At 40.8% G+C, this 20,341-nt stretch overlaps 1 protein-coding gene across 2 annotated transcripts in view; it reads right to left on the bottom strand.

The window, feature by feature from the left end:
• Nucleotides 1-20,341, bottom strand: part of SYNE1 (spectrin repeat containing nuclear envelope protein 1) — a 437,649-nt gene that overhangs the window by 132,029 nt on the left and 285,279 nt on the right. Inside the window, exons 89-95 of one of the 2 annotated variants that reach the window (XM_056853653.1) lie at nucleotides 19,046-19,243; nucleotides 16,806-16,946; nucleotides 8,754-8,921; nucleotides 7,846-8,007; nucleotides 5,800-5,994; nucleotides 4,085-4,258; nucleotides 527-718 (exon numbers count right to left, since the gene is read on the bottom strand). In XM_056853653.1, the coding sequence (XP_056709631.1) occupies nucleotides 527-718; nucleotides 4,085-4,258; nucleotides 5,800-5,994; nucleotides 7,846-8,007; nucleotides 8,754-8,921; nucleotides 16,806-16,946; nucleotides 19,046-19,243 (1,230 nt within the window). The remainder of the gene's footprint in view (nucleotides 1-526; nucleotides 719-4,084; nucleotides 4,259-5,799; nucleotides 5,995-7,845; nucleotides 8,008-8,753; nucleotides 8,922-16,805; nucleotides 16,947-19,045; nucleotides 19,244-20,341) is intronic. The other variant, XM_056853652.1, reaches the window with a different exon arrangement.

Raw genomic sequence — 20,341 nt, forward strand, 5'->3', positions numbered from 1 at the left:
CCCACCATTTAACTAAATCAATGTTTTCGAAACCAGTGAATGACATCTGCAGGCAAAGACACATTTCTGTTTACAAATCTTTTACATCACACACTGGAAGAATTATTTACCCTCTTCCTTGCCTAACAGACTATCAGACAACTCAGTCAAAGTGCTTACACTTAATAAGTATGCCAGAAACTGAATACAAACAATCTACTTTAAGCACGGTAGTATCTGAAATGGGAAAGATTATTAGAAATTGGGAGAGAAGTAAATATAGGTCTCCTGACTAGTACTCCCCTCCAATATTAAATAGTGTATTACTGCTTTGTGGACTTGGGGACAAACAGTAGGGTAACGATCAGTGATGTACATTATAACCAAGATGGAGAATCAAAATGTATCGATAATTCATTAGAACTAGACTACTAATATTGACAGCCTCTCCCTCCAATTCTATCTTGACCAAATTGCCCTGCTTCATAGGCAACGGATACATCAAACCTAGCCCCCCCTTTAAAGCCAATTATGAAGAGCTTCTTACTTGGATGTTGAATTGCTTGTAGTGAAGGACTCTCTGCAACTCCAAAAGACTTCCCTTTAGTGTTCTGAGCTTTATTGCCAGCTGCTCAGCCTCATCCTTGGTATGAGCTTTTCCTTCCATGAGAAGGTTTTCATTGTGCACCGACAGCTCAGACAAAGCCACCACCTTCTGCTCAATTTCCACAAGTATGTTCTGAAGCAGCAAAAACAAGGAGGCAAATTCATACATCTTGCAGCATCCGCCAAGTTATCTGGCAAGGAGACCCAGGGGACTGCCTTATCCACTTTCAATCTAAGAGTATGCCAAGTTTGCATCTTGGCCCTCTCTGGTTTTCTCCAGAGTCCTCAAAAAATGTGCATCCAATAGTGTGCATTTCCCAGAGGTCTTTTATTTGTACTTTTTTAAAAAATCCACCAAAAGCTTGTCTTGTTTGAAAGCAAAGGTTCTGTTGCAGCACAGGTATTTGTCTGTATTTGTTTTTATTTCAGTTTCAGAGGTTGAAATGTTATTCTATTATTTTAAGGTACCAATACCTTAAAAGGACCACACTCAATTATGGATGCCCTTTTATTTTGCCACTTCTGCCTAGTATTTTCAAGGAGGTTCCTTTCTCTGCCCTCCTCTCCCTTCTCATTCCACCAGTTGTATTGATAAGCTTCTCTCTTCGCTGTGGATCTTTCTGATTGGTGAATGAATGGCCCTAAGAACCTTCACATAATCTTCTTTTGTCTAGAGAGCGACTTACAGTGACAAATCTCTGGCATGTTTATTTTGAAATGTCGATAAGTACTACTTACACATTTTACAGAAAAGAGAGTAATAATTTGACAGTGACAAGTTAAAATACACCTGTGTCTTTTTCTTCAACAATTCAATCAAAAGGACATAATTTATAAATGATACACATTCATATATATACACATATAATTTAAACGATTTACATTTAAATAATATTTTTGTTTCTAAAGAAACTTAATATTACCATAGATCTGGGATGCAGATAGTAGCTTCAACGTATACTGAAGGAGTAAGACAAGATTGAACACACAGCTCAAACACAGTTTGATGGAGGGCTGAAGTCTAGAAGCACACTTGTTACTATTTAATGTTCTGTGTCTTATTGCAACTTAATTACATTCATAGAGGACTTGGTCCCCACGTTTGTCAGCATGAATCAGATCACACTCAATAAAAACAGCCATAAAACTAAGAAAACACATTTGCCTGTTAAGGCCTGGCTCATACCTGTATGTAAATCTCCTGAATTCTCTGTATCTGATCACTGTGTATTTAATAGCTGGCAGTTGTACTGTGCTGAATGCTCCTCCCTGGTAATGTATGATTTTCTTCGGAAAGAGCCTAACAAATTCTGCACGACACTGGAGAAATCTCTCAAAATACTGCCCCCCCTACAAAAATGCTGAAATTATTTGTTATTTGCCTGGCTCTATCCATGAACTCCACATGCCATCTCTCCATGAGCCTTCAAACTTATTTATTTATTTATTTACATTATCTATAGTCCACCTTTCACACTTGGACTCAAGGCAGATTACACAGAGTGAATCGATACAATCAACAATGTACAATCAACAAGAGCTATAAATGTTATACAAGAACTAAGAGACTCTGAAGGAAGATACATCCTTTTGAAAATCAGGCTCCCAGAAGGCAAGATATGCACTTTAGCAATGATATATGCCCCAAACAACATAAGAGAAAAATTGTATGAATTTTTCCCCAATCCATATTAGATTTTCAAGGAGAGATAACAATCTTCAGAGACATGAATGGGGTAATGGATCCAAAAAAAGATGCCCCTCCCCAAAAAAAGCCCAAAGGAAATAAGGTTCCTAAAAATATGTTTAATTACATGGAAATTTTACATTTGGAAGATACTTGAAGGATCAGAAATCCAAATAGCAGAGACTATACTTTCTTTTCCAAAAGACACATATTCAAGGATGGATATGTGTTAAATATAAAAAAACTTTAGTTATCAATCTAGAGCAGAGGTTCCCAAACTGTGCTCCGTGGAGCACATGGTGCTCCACGAAACATCTCCTAATACTCATGAAGAGATTGGAAAAAAAAATACTACTGTCATTCGGTTTAGTATATACTGTAGGTGCTAGGTGAAAATTAATGCTCCATGATGAAGTTCTCTCCTGAAAAGTGCTCCATGACTCAAAAAGTTTGGGAACCTCTGATCTAGAGATTGTAAAGATACAAGACCTTTGCACATCACAACCCTTTAGTGGCAACCAAAAAAAGGAAGATGGAGATGAAATGATAATCTACTACTGTTGTGACCCATAGAAACCAATGAAGATAATAGGGAGGAGGTTGGGTCAAAGAAAAGTTCTTTTATTTGGCCAAGCAATAGAACCGGGTGGACAGTCCCGATAAACAGAGTGGGGAGCTGCCACCCTGAACAAACGAAAAGGAAAGCTTTTATACTTAATTCAAAGAGGCGGATACCTTCTCTTTAAAGTTACGTTAAAGAAATCACTGATTATGCAGAGTCAGCACCGCATCTAACGTTCTGCGCAAGCGTATCTTAGTAGCCTGCCATGCTGCTATTCAGAAGAGAGAGAGCCCTTTGTTATGCAGAGCCAGAGGGGTTAGTGTCCTTGACTGAAAGGGGGGGAGGAGGAGGGCTAGCAGAGGATGCACATTCCGGCGATGTCTTGCCTGATGGCGCCAGTGTGTGTGTGTGTGTGTGTGTTTTCTAGGCACAACACTACAAGAAGACATAATAAAAATACAGAAAAGATATAGAATTGGAGCAAACAAAGAAAATAATGGACAGAATTGAAATGTTGGACGAACCGTATAAAAACTGCCTTAATATAGCAATTTTAACTGAGATTAAGCAATTAAGAAATCAACTAGATGTGCTGGAAACTGAGGAGATACAGAAGAAATGAAGATTTTGAAAGCAGAAGCTTTTTGAACATGTGAAGAAACCTGGAAGATATCAGGCACATTATTTAAGGAAAGAAACAGAAAGAAGAATGACAAAAGGAATGAAGAAAGGAGATTGAATTATTCATGTAGAAAAAGAGATACAGGAACAGTTTGCTATCTTTTTTTCAGAATTATACAAAAAGGACTCAGCAACAAAAGAAGGAATAGAGGAGTATATAAAAAGAATTCATACTGAGAAATTCACTTCTGAACATCGGGATATATTGAATCAAACTATTATGATTCAAGAAATATCACAAGTCCTGCTGTTAAAATATTTATATCGTGTCTAATTTGCAACTAATGAAAAGGTAAGTTCCCTTCTTTACAGGGGCTTGTTTAGATAGTTTCAGTATATGTGCAAGGTGTGGGAAATTTTTCCATGAACATGTGGTACAGTTGGGCAGGCACTACAAGCAGCAGGGACCTTTTGGACATTTTGCTCATTGTGCATATCACTGGTATGAGTAAGGGCATACACGCAGCCCAAACATTGTATGGGGTAGTGCCTAAACCAACATTAATCTTTAACTCACAGGAAATTTCTATAAGTGCAACAGAAGTAATATTTTAAAATCATTATTTTACCTGGCAATCAACCAGCTGAGAATCCATGTCCATAGGTTCCTGAGCAGTAGCCAAGGTGGTGTCTAGTGTGGCCCTTGTACTTAGGAGCCAATGATCGAGTTCCTCTGCTTCACAACGAAATCTTTGTAGAGCTTGCTCTTGTCGCTGTTCTTCCAGTTGCTCATTTAGCTTCTCCTAGAGATAAGATATGTATCATTATTTAAAATTCTTTAATCTGAAAGGGGGGGAAATCTGAGGGTTAGAATCTGTGTAGCATCAATAGAAAGCACTGGTAGAGGCACAAGTTTTCTCATCTACCTTTCCCACAGAAACCACCTTGAGTGTCAACAAGAAAATGATGGGGGAATTCATGCGAACTAAACACCAGGCAAAATGGGCCGCTGAAGTGAAAAGGAGGAAGAAGTCAAAAACAGTTTCCCACATTATTGTCAGCAGACTTCTGGTGCCAACGGGAAAGGCATAGGATCCAACCCTCTGTCTGATAACAAGTATCTGTTAATCATAGTGTAGATATGGTGGGCAGGTCACTGACAAGAACAAAACCAATTACCTTGAGGGAAAAGGCAGAATGTGTGTTAAGACCACAGAGACTATCTTTAAAATAAAATTAAAATCATTCAAGATTGTGGTGACTTTCAGAATTTGACCAGGATTCCTGATAACAAAATTATGTGGACCAATCAGATTATCACTGGAGGTTCTTTCCTGAGTTTGCCTCCCATCTGATATACTGTGGATGGCCACAGGAGACAGGGTTTTCTCAACAGCAGTACAATATCTTCGGAATCTCCTCACACTGCACCATCCCATTTTTCTGATCTTCTCCTATTCACCTGAGTTCAACTGATTTTGGTAAATGCTTTGATTTTTTAAAACTGTTTTGGGGAATTTTGAAGTATTTTAATATTCTGGGGTCCGCTGTCTTTTAAAGTTGCTGATGCTTTTTAGACTTTGTACTATACACAGTAGATTTTCTGCTTTAAATTTGTTGTAATCCACTGAGGATGTCATAGGATACAAAGTGGCTGCAAAATGTTCTTAAAAATAATATAAAAACGGGAAGAGGTCAGGGGAAAGAAATTAGGAATATGGATAGAAGTTTAGTGGAGGAATATGATCAAGGTACTGTGGCCCAAAACCTACAGAACAGTACAAAAGCAAAAGAAATACTGTTAATCATATTCATATACACACACAAGGTGATATTCACTATGGGTGGCTTCATATATGTACATACATCCCCTGGTTTTCATCAAGTTATTATTCAGGAAATTATGACTTGTAGGAGAATATGTGAATTGCCTCCACTGGGCAGCACTGTGTTTAAAGTCATGTTAGACAAAATGTAAGTTCTGTCTCTGGTTTTGGTTTGCAGTGACTCTTTCATATAAAAGCAAGTCATCACATGATATGTCAGTGTAGTCAAGTATTAAATATATATTTGTGAAATGTCTCTGGGACGTCTGCAAATGAAATGAAAGGTCATCTAAAGTCAATGAAATGAATGTCTGCCATACTGTCTGTAAGGATCCCTTGATCCCTCAAGAGCAGAGTTTTAGTAGTCCAGTATACTACAGTGGGAACTGAAGAGGTTCATGATAGTTTAGATGCAGCCCACTAAAAGGTCAAAAAAGGCTTTATTCATTTAAATATGCTGTGAGCATTCAATCAAAACACCAGTGCTTATTTAAAACATCTGCTCAACATCCTTGTACCTCTAGCAGCTGGCGTTTCCCTGAAGCTTTCATCTTAATAGTGGCCATCCTCTCTGCTAGGACAGTGAGTGTAGACTGCAGAGCCAACTGGTCAGCAGCATTAGTATCAAGTGGTTCAGAGACAAGCTCTTCCGCTAGTGAGGTTTGCAGCTCAGTGATTTCATCCTGAAGCATCAGAATTTCATCCATCAAAGCCTAGTAAAACAGAAGTCAAACAGAACAAATTGGCTGCAGCATTTCTAAAAGGAATGTGAGAACAAGATGGGGGGTGTGTGACCCATTAGTCCTGCCTGCTGCTGAATGTCAGCATTCGGTTCAAAAGGCATTTATAAACTGGACACAGTCACTTATCTAAAAGCTGATATTATTAATGCGTGACATAAGTGAAATAATGGGATGGAGTCCAATTCAGTTAAAATCAGTATCATATTAGTCACTTACCACAAGCCAACAAAAGCAGAAAACCACAAATACAAACTCTGGAAAGTGAGAACCTTGTGCATCCATGAAGTTATGTATCACTAACTTATATTTGTTTATTTTATTTATTACATTTATACTCCAGCTTTCTTCCTAATGGGGACTCCAAGTGGCTTATATTGTTCTCTTCGCCTTTGTTTTATGCTCACAACAACTCTGTGAGGTAGGTTAGGCTAAAAGTGTGTGACTGTCCCAAGGTCACCCAGCAAGCTTCCATGGCAGAGTGGGGATTCGAACCTGGGTCTCCCAGATCCTAGTTCAACAGTCTAATCACTACACCACACTGGGGTTGACTGGCATTCACAAGTATACTATAATAAAATATAACATAGAGGTTGTTAAACTGGAGGTCTTTTTTGGCGTCCTTTTGTCAGATTTATTTACTGACATTTTGCGTAAATGTACATGATTTTTCTGATATGTTGAGTCCTTACAACGGACCTGTCCAGATATTACTAGCCCTTTTAAATCTACTGAAAATATAAACCAATAGCTGGCCTGTCTTGCATCTTCCCTTCCCTCCCCACCATCACCGAGGAAAGAAAGTAAGAAACAAGTGCACTGAGAATTTTCAGTAACATCTTAAAAGCCAATGCCTAACCTTTACTCCTTACTTATTTTCTTATTTATTTAGAGAATTATATCCTGCCCTTTCTTCAGGCCGAAGCTGGGCTCAGGGTGGCTAACAGCAAATAGAACACTATCAGCCCATTCCTGACCTTTCGGCGGCTGGGAACAATGTGGCTGAGGTGACGCCGCAGTACCTCTAAAGCCGTTTCCTGGCTGCTGAAAGGCTTTAAAAAGGCTTTCGCCAGCTTTTAAAATTTTAAATGGTGCATTTTGCCCTATTGAGAACAGCGAAGCTGCGCCTGAAAAAAAGCAGGTGCAGCAAAGCCATTCTCCCCGCTGGTGTGCCGGGACGAAAGGGGTCAGAAAGCTGCCTACTGGCAGCTCCACCCTGCGGCATGCCCTAGGAACGCTGCCTGGGACACCAGCGCGGGGATTTCTGCTGGTGAGACACCGGTGGAAAGCCCAGCTGGCGTCCCTGGGCAGTGCTGCCGCAGCAGTGCCAGGAGACCAGCATTCAGGCCTCCCCGCCAGCGTTCGGGCCACTCTGCGCGGTGTAAGTAGCCTAGGTGCCGGAACAGGGAGCCCCAATGCCGGCACAGCCCTTTTTTGGCCTCCTAAGGACTTTCGCCTTGGAGGTCAGGAATGGGCTGCCCAAAATACAATAAAAACATAAAAATTACCCTAGTTAAAAACCAAGCATTTTCTAAATTAAAAATAGATGGCGCTCAAAAGAAAAATGGCTTGAATGTTTGTCTCTGCAATAGTAGCAAGAGGAAAACAGCTTAAAGACAGCCAGAAATTTATATTTTGATACCATTTTTATGCCACCCAGTTTGACCAATCCTCATGTATTTACATACAACTCTACTTGTTCATGTGTTTAAAAAAAAGTAGAGGGTGGTAGTCTATTTTTTAACTCATCTGTAATATCTCAGGTACCTCAAGATTTGAGACCTGCAATGGGAAAAGAAGTGAGAAATGAACTTTTTTTTTAACCTGATGTTCAGCCATCTGACTTTCAGGACTCTTGCCAGCTTCCAGACTCTCATTCAGTTTCACCTCAACAGCTTCCATTTTTGTGGATATGGACTGGAGGGAGTCTTGGTACTTCTGTTGACGTTCAAGGGCCTCATAAAGGGTGCGCTGCTTTTCACTAATCTAAAGAAAAATGCATGGATTACTACATATTCAGCCTTTTGATTTAGCATTACTTAGTACTTTTCCATTCCTGTAGTTATCCTATGCATTTAGAAACAAAACACAAACTGAAAGACAAGCCATGCCATTTGACAACAAAGCTTGCCCAACAGTAGTCAATTTTTAAGGTAATCTGATTTTTTTATATAGCATACTGGAAGATCTGAATATATATTCCTGGAAGTTTTTATACAGAAATAGCAGTTGCATGGTGATGCACAGGGTACACGCACTTCTTGCTCCTAGCCCTCCTTCTACTAGTTGGCCAATGGGTCTGAGATCAATGAAGAAAATGGGATTTCCACTCCCCTGTGAGTCTTCTCAGTACCCCATTTGCCATTATTTATTTAGAAAATGTATATGCTGCCTTTCCAGGGAGCTGTTTGAAGTGGCACACAAAATAAAACAAGATTATTATTTTTTTAGGTTTCATGCTTTAATGAGGAAATAGTAAAAGTACACAAAAACCCTGTGTGGAAAGCATCAGTGAGAGCCCACCTGCTCTAGGGAGGCTGATCAAAGATGTAGGTGTGCTTCTGGAACTTTGTTGCACTGAACTAGATAGTTCAAGACCCCCTGCGTGTGAGAATTTTTAGAATTCAAATGCCATCACAGTAGTGATGTCTTTGCAAAGACACAGATGACAACCAAAACTCACAGAGGCACACATATTAATCACCGTTTCTACTTTACGCCAGAGAACTTACCACATTCTTCAACGTTTCCCAAGAACGTTGCAAATCATCTAGCTTGGCACTGGTGGCTGACTCTAACCCTGGCTCATAGGACTCTTGGGTGGATGAAGTGTTCGGCTGAATCTTGCAAGCTTCTGTCTGCAATTGTTCAGCAGATAAGGCTTGGTAATAAGCAATGTCCTATAAGCATGAAGCACAACACGGCACTTTCAAAACAGAAAACTCTACACATTCTTGAAAAGCCAGTATACTTTAGTTTAGTATACTTTAGTTTAGTGCTGCATACATTCACAGGACTCTATCACCAGGAATTTTAACCCTCCTCCTCCATGTTAACATTTGTATACAATTTATATGCAATTTGTTAGAATGTAGGATGTTATAGACTTCAGACCTTTTACAAGATAATGAAGTCTCATTTTACTGAGCAATTATGGTTCTGCTATACATTCTTTATTTCAATACAAAAATGGTACCCATGGGCTTTCATTGAACAATATGGCAGAAGGGCATTGTTAACCTTGGGGAAGCTTCTCCCTGTCAGAGACGGAAGTCAAAATCAAACTGAAATATCTCCCAGGGACCAGTTGGAATGGGGGAGGCCACGGCTTGCCTTTGGGCAGTCTGGATGAAGACCAGTGTATGTACTGTGTGGAGCTCTTTACTCAGGTTTCCCTTCTGGCACTGAAAGGGGTTCTTGTTTCCTTTGGATTGATGTGACCCAGCCTGAGACAACTTGTGCTTCTTGCCCAGCTAGGGTTGTGCAGAATAATAATAATTTGGTAAATTTCGGGTTTGGGGTTATTGGGCCCGATTTTTTTCCGGTATACCCAGAATAAGTCAAATACTCATCCCGGTAAATTTGTATTTTGGCTTAATTTCCGCATTTACCGAAAAATTCGGGTCCATTATAGTCTATGGGGATTTATTTCGAAGCTCCTGTGGGGGCATTTTTGGAGGTAGAGTTCCCAAATTTTCAGGGTAGCTTCAAGGGGCTGTCCTTGGATGAACCCTGATGTTTGGTAAGAGGGTCCAATTTTATGGTCCAGAAGGGGTCACCCCTTCCTCCATAGAGAAGAATTGTAAACTTTATCATACTTCTCTATGGAGGAGGGGGCAACCCCTTTCAGACCCCATAATATCAGACCCCGAGACCCAATCTTCACCAAACTTTGGGGTTCATGCAAGAGGAGTCCCTTGAAGCTACGCTGCACGTTTGGTGACTCTAAGTCGAAAAATGCCATCCTGGGAGAATTTTAAAAATACTTACTTTTCACAGTCTGTAATGGCTGCCTGCTTCCTCTCCAAAGAGTCGTGGGAAAACTCAGTTTCCATGAATGCTTGCAATGGGGCTGCACAATTGAAGAGGGGGGTGACTCCTTCCGGATCCCATAAAACTAGACTCCCTGACCCAATCTTCATCAAACTTCAGGGTTCATGCAACGACAGTCCCTTGAAGCTACCCTGAAAATTTGGGGAAACTACCTCCAAAAATGCCTTCCCCTAAGCTCATTTAAAAAAAATTCCCATAGGGAAAAGCCTAGGGAAGGCCACCTCTGAAAAAAGCCAAATACTTATTTGGCTGATTCAGATCCGGCTTTGTCTTTATTCCCAGGTTTTGGTATTTGGTAAAACCAAAGCCCGAATATTGCCAAAACGGCTATTTTCAGGTTTATTTTCAGTTCGGGTTTATCGATATGCATAACCCTATGCCATAAGTTCAGTAAGATGGGGTATATGGTAAGGAACGCAGTAAGCCATGTTCACCTGACAGTCTAAGTGGCCCCAATCTGTGGATTTAAGTAATCACAGACTGGGCCACATTTGGCAGTTAGAATATATGGTAGGACTGTAATCTGTTGCAATGTTTATTGTATGTATCTCCTTGCTTTTACTCCTTTGCAGCTCACCTTCTGTATTATGGTATTTCATAACTTAGACCTTTTTTTGCAGCATTTTCCAGTTCTGTAAAACCTACTCCTACCATTGTTTATTGGGTGTTTTATGCTGCTTTATGATTTGTTTTTATACTTTGTAATTTGCCTTGAGTCTCAGTGAGAAAGGTGAGCTATAAATGTAGTCAATAAATAAACGTGCTATTCACATTGATCTCTTAATCCAGAAACAAGAGCAATAAAACCTCCACTTCACTGTTTAACTTATCCTCCATAAAAAAGCAGGGCGGATACATTTATAGAATTAATGGTCTGCAGAAATTGTAACCAAAAATAAAAGTCCAGTTACAATTAAGTAGACACAGCAATGCCAGGTAGCATTTAAACAGCAGGAAAAAATGTTTAATTTTCTTGTCTAAACTGAAAGCACCTAATTTCCACAGTTTTATGTGGGGGAAAAAATGCACCAGGAATTTAGCAGTAGTGTTATGGCAAGATCAGGAGGAAATAAAATTCCTGGTAGCCAAAACATTATTGCAGATGCATTGTCTAGGCAATACATGCAGCAAGTAAAACAGATAAAGTAATTCAACAAAATCAACTATTATGCTGTACTCTGCACCCAGGTAAAGATAACAGTGTTCTACTGGTAAGAAAAGGGGGAGGGATATGGAGAAAACCAAACATTATATGTAAAGGTTACTCTTAGACTAACCTTGACCAGAATCATGAGCTACAAACTTGATAGAAAGCATTTTACTACTTACTGGGGAACACATTATTTCAACACCCAAAACCAATCAGAAAAAGAACTGTCTATGCTTTTACCTGCTCCTAACCACCACTGGGGAAGGCACTGGCAAACCACCCCGCAAACAAAGTCTGCCTTGGAAACGTTGGGATGTGACGTCACCCCATGGGTCAGGAATGACCTGGTGCTTGCACAGGGGACCTTTACCTTTACCTAACCACCACTAATCATGATTTCTATGCCACAGTGGAATACCTTTGCAATTAACCTGGAACAAATGTTAATGAGAAATTCTAGTTGCAAAACAGTCTCACCAACATTGCAAAACGGATTCTCACCAACATTTGGCTTAGTACCATAGATATTGAAGGCAACTGAAGTCCCCCCCCTCTTTAAAAAGTCTAAGGACTTCACTTAAGGGCCGCTTCTGCCACTATAGTTTTCATGCACAGGAATACATTCCTAATCCACACTGTAATAAGGAAAATATTTCCACCTTCATCTGAATCAAAGGGAGGATGCATGCTAGATTTTCATAAAATAAGGAACTCAGGAGAATTTTTGGAAATTCACACATGAACACATGAAGTTGCCTTATACTGAATCAGACCCTCAGTCCATCGAACTCAGTATTGTCTACTCAGACCGGCAGAGGCTCTCCAGGGTCTCAGGCAGAGGTCTTTCACATCACCTACTTGCCTAGACCCTTTAACTGGAGATGCCGGAGATTGAACCTGGGACCAAGCAGATGCTCTACCACTGAGCCACAGCCCCTCCCCTAATTATTATTATGTCACTTAAAATTATACAAAATAGTTGCTTGGTCTGCCTTGATGCTTACTTCCTTTTGCCACTCCTATAATAGTTTGTTGCCCTGACCTGGATGGCCCAGGCTAGCCTGATCTCGTCAGATCTCAGAAGCTAAGCAGGGTCAGCCCTGGTTAGTATTTGGATGGGAGACCACCAAGGAATAGCAGGGTTGCTGTGCTGAGGAAGGCACTGGCAAACCACCTCTGTTAGTCTCTTGCCATGAAAACCCCAAAAAGGGGTCGCCATAAGTTGGCTGCGGCACTTTACACACATAATAGTTTGTGATCTTTAGGAGGCAGTTGAAGATGGTTTTATTTAGGACTGCATTTGATTAAAACAATCCGAAATTGTGATTTTAAATTTGGTTTTATGTATTTTATGTACTCTATTTTATGTATTTTATTTATATTGTAAGCCACCTTGAGCTATGTAAAGAAGAAAGGTGGTTAATAAATGTTTTAAATAAATATTTAATGTTTTAAATAAATATGGCATTTTATTCTAAATTTATGTATTCAGTAATTCTTAGGCAAACCCCCTACCTCCACTTCCTGCAGAAGAATGCTGTGATTTTTAAAAAAATCGTGTAGGAGTTGCAGCAAAATTAATGTTCAAGTGAAAAGAGTTAGTAGCTTAGTAAACTTCTTTTTAATTGGCTGTGGATATGCGTTGAGACAACATTCCGAGTTGAAATTACCCCAGACACAAAGAAGAAAGGAGGTATTAATATGGGTCTGTCTAAAACAGGGGTGGGGGACGTCAGGCCCGGGGGCCTTATAAAGCCCGCAAAATCATTTGGTCTGGCCCTTCGTGGGTCCTCGCAGATCTCTAGCTCAAAAGGATCTAAGACTGGTGATCTGCCCCCTCCCGCAGACAGGATAGCCTCTATTCAAGGAGGATGTGAGTTTGTTTTGCCGAGAAAAGGAACCTTTTCCCCCCTTGCAGAAGAGTAATTAGCTATGGAGCTGCTAGGACCGCCCAAGTAACTGTGTTAACTCTTTCCTGCCCGGGCCATGGAGAAACGTACTCCCTCTGTACTACAAGAGGGCTGGGGGCAGAAGTGGTGACAATGGAGGGGTTAAAGGGGGCAGGGTGTTAGACAGTTGCTGGTTCAGGCCTGGCTCTGGCTCCGTGTCAAGTGACCTTGGTTCACATGCCTGTAACTACTGTGTATACTATCCTTCCTGCAGCTACCTAGTTGTTTGGTCTATCCTTCATGAGAATTCTTATCTTGGGTTTACCTCATTGTGTTTTCCTCTAGTAGATAAAGTGCTTTTAAGCTAGAGCTTTCCCTATTGTGGTTATTAGCAGCCTTCCTCTGTTTCTATACAGTCAGTTCTTAGATTTACCTTTTTGCTCCTAATAAAGTATACTGCTTCAGGATCACCTGCCGGAGTGTGTTTGCTTATGGGATGCTACAGGTAACCCCTGATTCTGACACAGGGCTAGAATGCGCGGGGTGAGTTCTTAGCCAGTGTGTCCTCATTTCATCCCTGCAGGTGGAGGTAGCAGGAGCCAGCTGTAGAATCCGGCCCCGACCATGCAGAGCAGGAGCAACTCCAGCGTGCGGCTGGACGGCTACGCCCGGCTGGTGCAACAGACCACCCTATGCCACCAGGTGGGCGAGTGCGCCACCGGTGGATGCCTGCCTGCTTGCCCATGCCAGGGGGGTCATCTGGGCACTGCCTGCTTGGGGCTTGGTTGGTACCCCCTCTCCCTTCTGGTTCTTTCCCCTCTAAGTCCTGCAAAAGACACGTAGGGCAGGAAAGTGCCAGATTGGTGCGTTACTGGACCGGGCTCCTTCACTTACAAGCCCCGAGCGCCTTGTTGCTCACTCCGTCTTGTGTTTGCTGCCCTGCCTGAATCTCTTGGGTCCAGCTGTGAACGGCAGAGCTGAAAAGCGAGTCGTTCTATGTGGCAGACACTCTGAGCTGTCTCTGGTCGTGCCTCTTGGCTAAATGTTTGACCAAATATAGCAGGCTAATTTTTAAGTTGATAATTGTGTAAGGCCCGCGAATGATGTTATAAATATCCAAATGGCCCTTGGCAGAAAAAAGGTTCCCCACCCCTGGTCTAAAACTACTATAACTATCACTGTTTTGATGTGATGGCTGCTATACAACCTGCACTGATCCTGGTAGTCTGGTTACATCCATGTTAGGGTACTCCAATTCACTTTTCATGAGTCTGCATTTGAGGTGGGAAATTTCATTTGGTTCAGAATGCAGCCACAAAATAGCTCACTGTGAATATATTTTGCCAGAACTTAAAGAACTTCAATGGGCAAAATCAAAAACTGCCTGTACACGTGCCTTGTGGAATGGTCCGCCTGAGGAGGACAGGAAGGCCCCCACTCTCCTGGATTTCTGCAAACTATGCAGAACTGAATTATTCAAAAGGGCTTTTCTATGCAGATAGTAGGGTAGCACTGTGCAAAGTGATTCACACAGTTACTTGGATAAGTTATTAGGGACTGTGGTGTATACTACTGTGTATAGTTTTGCTGTAAGTTGGATCTTACTATGTAATTTTGCAACATTTAATGTGCGATGTTAACTATTTGCTTTGCTCCAGTTGTGCTTTTAAATTTCTGGTTGGCTGTAACCCAAATCCTATTTCACTGTTTACTGAATGTCCCAGCCTGTTGATTGTTAGGGTTGCCAGCCTCCAGGTTAGCGTTGCCAAGTGCCAGGTGGTGGCGGGCAAACCCCCGCCAATCCACCTGGCTGCTCACTGACCAGCTGAGGGTCGGCAGGCAACGTGTGCACGCGGCGACACGTCACTTCCGGTTTACATCCGGAAGCCCCAAATTACAAAGGGCCGGTTACCACTCAAACTCCCAGTTTTGGTAAAGGCCTGTTGCGATGCGGCACTTCCGGGTGTAAAACAAATCACAAGGGGCCGTTTGAGTGGAAAACAACCCCTTGTGATGCATTTTACACCCGGAAGTGCCGCATCGCAACAGGCCTTTTCCGATGCAGCTCGGCCCTTTCTGATGCAGCACTTCTGGACGTGTGCGACCCCCCCCCACCACCTCCACTCCAAAAACCTCCCACCAAAGAAGAAGGGGGACCTGGTAAGCCTACTCCAGGTAGTAGCTGGAGATCTCCTGCTATTACAACTGATCTCCAGCCGATAGAGATCAGTTCACCTGCAGAAAATGGCCACTTTGGCAACTGGACTCTATGGCATTGAAGTACCTCCCTCCAAAGCCCGGCCTCCTCAGGGTCCCCTCCCCCCAAAACCTCTCGCCAGTGTCAAAGAGGGACATGGCAACCCTATTGATTGTACTGACTCATTCTGTGTAATCTGCCTTGTGTCCCACTGAGAAAGGCGGACTATAAATAATGTAAATAAAGAACGAAAGACCTTTGACACAGGATATAAGAGCCGAAGCTTTCTCTGGTGCAGCACCTCGACTCTGAGATTTCCTCCCTGCATCTTCTTGTGTGGCACCTATTCTTTCTAGGAATCACATGAGGATGCATTTTTTAGTTTTCTTACCCTTTTGGAATATTTGATTTTTATTTCCTAATCTTTACCATCACCCTTTTCATACTTGATGGTATTGTGTTGATGTTGGTTTAGTTTTGGTTTATATTTTGATAAGTTAATGATTTTTCTATAAATTAGAATTTCCTGATTATAATGTACTTTTATTGATTTTTAAACTCTTTTTAGGAGCTACTTTATGAGAAGGCATATTAATGTTTTGAGAAAGATAAATAAACTGGGAATTGTTGCTGTACTGTAAGGGAAAAGGGCTTCAGAAAGCTCATTGACTCATTGTCTTACTTCCTCCATTTCATTTTCTTAAGCATGTTTTGCCTTTAGTAATTTCCTTGTTTTATATTACTTGTTCAATTAGTTGCTTTCCCTCAGTAGATTCATACTTAAATTTTGTTTGAGGCAACATGTAACTTACGATTAAAAGGTTTATAGCTAACTGTTAGAGAAAAACTATCCCTTGTCCAATTTTTATTCTTGGTGCACTGCACTGTAACCTTAAGTATCAAGCAATTCCAAGATATGTATATGTGGACAAACATGCCATTAAGAATCATTTATATAGAAATATGTACAGATACTCCTGCTACATAGAGTTAGGGGCTGAATCTATTGAAGCTACGGAAACAAAAGCTCATGTTGAAAGAAAAGTGACGATATGAACAAAGCTTTGAACATAAAAAAGTGACAATACTGGAACTAAAAAAACAAAGGGAGGGATTAAACTCTTTCCAACAATCTAATGGCATAACAAAGGCAAACAGATAGAAACAGTGAAATGTTTCATGTTAACACAAATGTATGTTTTCTCAGGATCTTCTGTATGGTCATTAAATGTTGAGCATGCATACTTTCTCTCATTAATATATATATTACATGTATGGTAAAATTGTGTGTGGTATTAATATCCTTCCTGCATTAAAAAGACATGTCTGCGTGAACAACTACTAACTCCATAATTACTGCATGCTGTATAAGCTTGTATCTTTGACCTTGAGAAAACACTGTGAAGTCTTCACTTAGGAGAAATCAGAGACTATGCACTGAGAAGCACACATCTTTACAGACATCACAGCAGAATGAGTGCCAAGAAGGAGATACCTGGTTAACAGAAGCATCTGTATTAGCCACAGGTGAAGGAGAGCGACAGGCAGGTGGAGAAGAAATCTCACTGTTGGTTCCCTCTTCCCCAGACTCCTCAGTAACAGGGGACAGAAGTGTGTGACAGCGACCAGCAGTCATCTGCCATGGGAAATGCAATCCCAAAGGATAGGAAGATCATTCAGATACCATAAGAAGGCATTTTATTTAACGCAATCCTAAAAAAACAGTCCGTGCCTCACTCAGAAACCACCACAACATACTTGGGCCGAGATACTTGTGCTACTGGAGTTCCATGACTGGAACTCCAAATGTGTCTGTCTGCTCTAAAAACACCTACAGAGGGTGAGTGGATAGTGTACACTGCAAAAAATTCAGTTTAATTTTATTTAGTTATTTCTGAAAGGACATGGTTTCAGTTTTGCTGAATTTTTGGGAGCATAGGTGTTTCCAAAATCTGTTTTAGGAAACTTATTCCAGTTAAAGAATATTTACTATTGGTAAACAGTGAGTTTACTAGTGGTAGATCTGATGTCTGAACTTCCACCTACTGAAAACAGTGGAAGTAGTCCTGGCCTCTGGAGTGTGGATGCCAGGTCTACCACCCATTGAAAACAGCCAAAATAATCTCAAGAAAAAAATCTGAAATTTCAGGAATATCTTGCTTCATTGTGGTTACTTCCAATCTAAAACAAGACAGGGAATTTCTGGCACTGTTTTGGGTCAGAAATATCTACATGTACATCCCTAATGGATGGACCTGGTATGGATTAGGGTCATGGCACTGGAGGAGAGTTTTTTAAAAACTCTTTTCCTTCCTGATTAAAAAAATATCCAGGCTACTTTTAGCTCTAGTAAGGAAAGAAAAACAGACACAATAAGAGTAACAGTCTTTTTCTCTCTATCAGAACAACTACAAGAGTAAAAGCAATCTTGCCTTCTTTTTCATCTGTTCTGCCTACAAGAAACTGTAAACAGCAATGTAAACAGAAGATGACAGGTTGCTAACTCAATTTACTACTGAAGAATTTAAGTATTACTAAAAAGCAAAATAATTCTTAACATCTACAAGCCATGAGAAGGAAGAAAAATAACAGAAAATAGCCAATGATGTGCATTCAGCAATGACTGGGACATAAAAATAGAGAAGCATTTAGCTTTTCTTGGCATAATAAATATTTGACGAAAATTGCAAATGTATATGCACAAATATTCAAAGCAATAAAATATAACTATAAATGATCTGTATTTCTTTATTAAGGCTTTTTAACCCCTATTCCAGGAATATTTCCACTGAGCTAAAATAAATGTGTGTTTTTTTAATTTCCCCCACTCTCAGTTCTGCACTTAGGCACTCAACCCATATACACTAGGATGCCGCAAAAATAAATGATAAGGAGCACTTTAGCACCCCAGCTAAATATAAACTTATATGGTTTTATATATGAGACAAATTATTATTCCAGGTTCAACAGCTGAAGTGACAAAAGACTTGCCCAGGTACTTCCAAAGATAAGAAAAAGGTTCACATTTTCTTTTCACCAACTGACTTCTATTCTCTTCATAAATAATTACTGATTATAACAGCACTACTTTTCGTGCTCGTCGCGTCTGTTCATCCCAGTTCTTCGGAATACCCCCTCCACGTGGTCTGCCTGCCTATACATATTATCTGACAACTCCTCGTCTCTGTAGAGCTTTTTGCTTGGCTAGATTGAATGCTAACCCTTCTATGGTAATGCAGGGCAGAATTCTGAATATACCATACTCAGACAGGATCTGCCCTTGCTCTTCTGGCTCTATTGACACATTAGCCCATGCCCTTTTGGAATGTCGCTTTTACGAGGAACTTCGATCGCACTATATTTTCCCCCTTTTAATATACAAATCCAATTCCTCTGTGACTGACATAATGCCTTTTTTACTAAGCGACAGGGACCCCAAGGCTACATTGTCAGTGGCAAGATTTGTTTCAGTCCTTATATCCCTCCAACACTAGATATATGCTGCTCAAGATCAATTGATCAAGGAGCTTCTAAGGGATAAAAGGAAAGGGTTTGCAAAGCTGAAGTGGCACAGATGCATAAATATGAGCTTCAGGTTGTTTTTTTAAATCTGCAACACTCAGTCTTCTCATTAAAGTACAGAAACATGGGCTGAGGCAACAGCCTGTATAATAATGTGGGAAGGATGACTGCAAATGACATCTACCTCAGCCGAATTACACAGTCATCGCTTACCATAACGACAGAGGGATGAGCCGAGTGTGTTGGAAGGAGTTCTTCTGAATCCAGCTCCTCCATTCCTTCTGAAAGTCCTTCCACTTCTGTCACTGTCAGAAGCATAGTGGCATGCTTGGCTTTCATTGTTAGCATCTTGCACTTCGAATTCAGGGATGCTATTTGTTCCTGGTAGCCTTTAATCTTCTGTGCCAGCTCCTGAGGAAACATGTTTCCCGGTGAGACTCAGATGCAGCGTAAGACCTAGCAGCAATTCTGCTTCCGTTAGAGAGGCTGGCTTGCTTCTTTAAGGTCAGCCAATAAAATCACAGCTCTCTGCCATTCAGCTACTGCATCAGCAACAGCAGTAGCTGAATGGCAGGATGTTGACTGTAGCAAAAAGAACAAGTCAGGCTGCATCTCACTACACAGCTAAGCCACTGAAGAGAGAGATCTATGCAGTGGAACTGGAAAAGCACTGCTAAAGCTCCTCTACCTGGGGCGGATAGGAGGAGCATCTGGCTATATTTTTCACGGGAGGCTTATTCTGCCTGGAATCTTTATATTAAAAACAAAGGGGAAAAGAATCCCTCCCTCTCCCCCACTCCCCCTATACTAAAACAAACTGAAAGTCCCCGCATAGTGCATGCCAGGGAAATGAGGTCATGTGATAACCTGAGGTACAAAAACAAAAAAAGCAATGTTCAGTACTCTCCAGTTGAATACAATGAACAGAACAGAGAGCAATGCACAAGGTTGCCATGCACATTGTGCCTTTCCTCTGGCTTCGTTCTAAAACACTGAAATTAGTAGCAGATATGGCAACATATTTGGCATCTTAACATTATTTCCCAGGGTACTTGTTTTTCCCTTATATTTTTGTATTGCATCTTTAAAGTCACAACTTGGGTAAAAATAAACACAAACTAATTTGATACTAAACTTCCAGTTCTAAGTCTTGCTGCCGCAGCAAATATATATTTAGGATTTTAGGCTTACTGACTGCTGTGTGAACCAGCATCACAAATCATACTAACTTAGCATTACAAAAGAATGGCACTGGGGCATGATGACTGACAGATATGGCCAACACAAATATTTGGTAAGGGTTGTAGTAAATGTATGCTGTGTTGGAAGACCATTGTGCTGTGAGAGTTATAGAAACAGAAGGTAAAATTAGCTTTTAGCTCTAATTCACTTACACAAAAGTGACAGCAGTTTAAAACAGTTGCCACCTTACCAGCTTTAAGCTAAGCACTGAATTTCCTCATTTTGGCACCTATAGTAGTCAATGTGTTTTTTTTTTTTTTTTAAATA

This window comes from Euleptes europaea, chromosome 7 (genome assembly GCF_029931775.1).
Source record: "Euleptes europaea isolate rEulEur1 chromosome 7, rEulEur1.hap1, whole genome shotgun sequence".
Lineage (NCBI taxonomy): Eukaryota > Metazoa > Chordata > Lepidosauria > Squamata > Sphaerodactylidae > Euleptes > Euleptes europaea.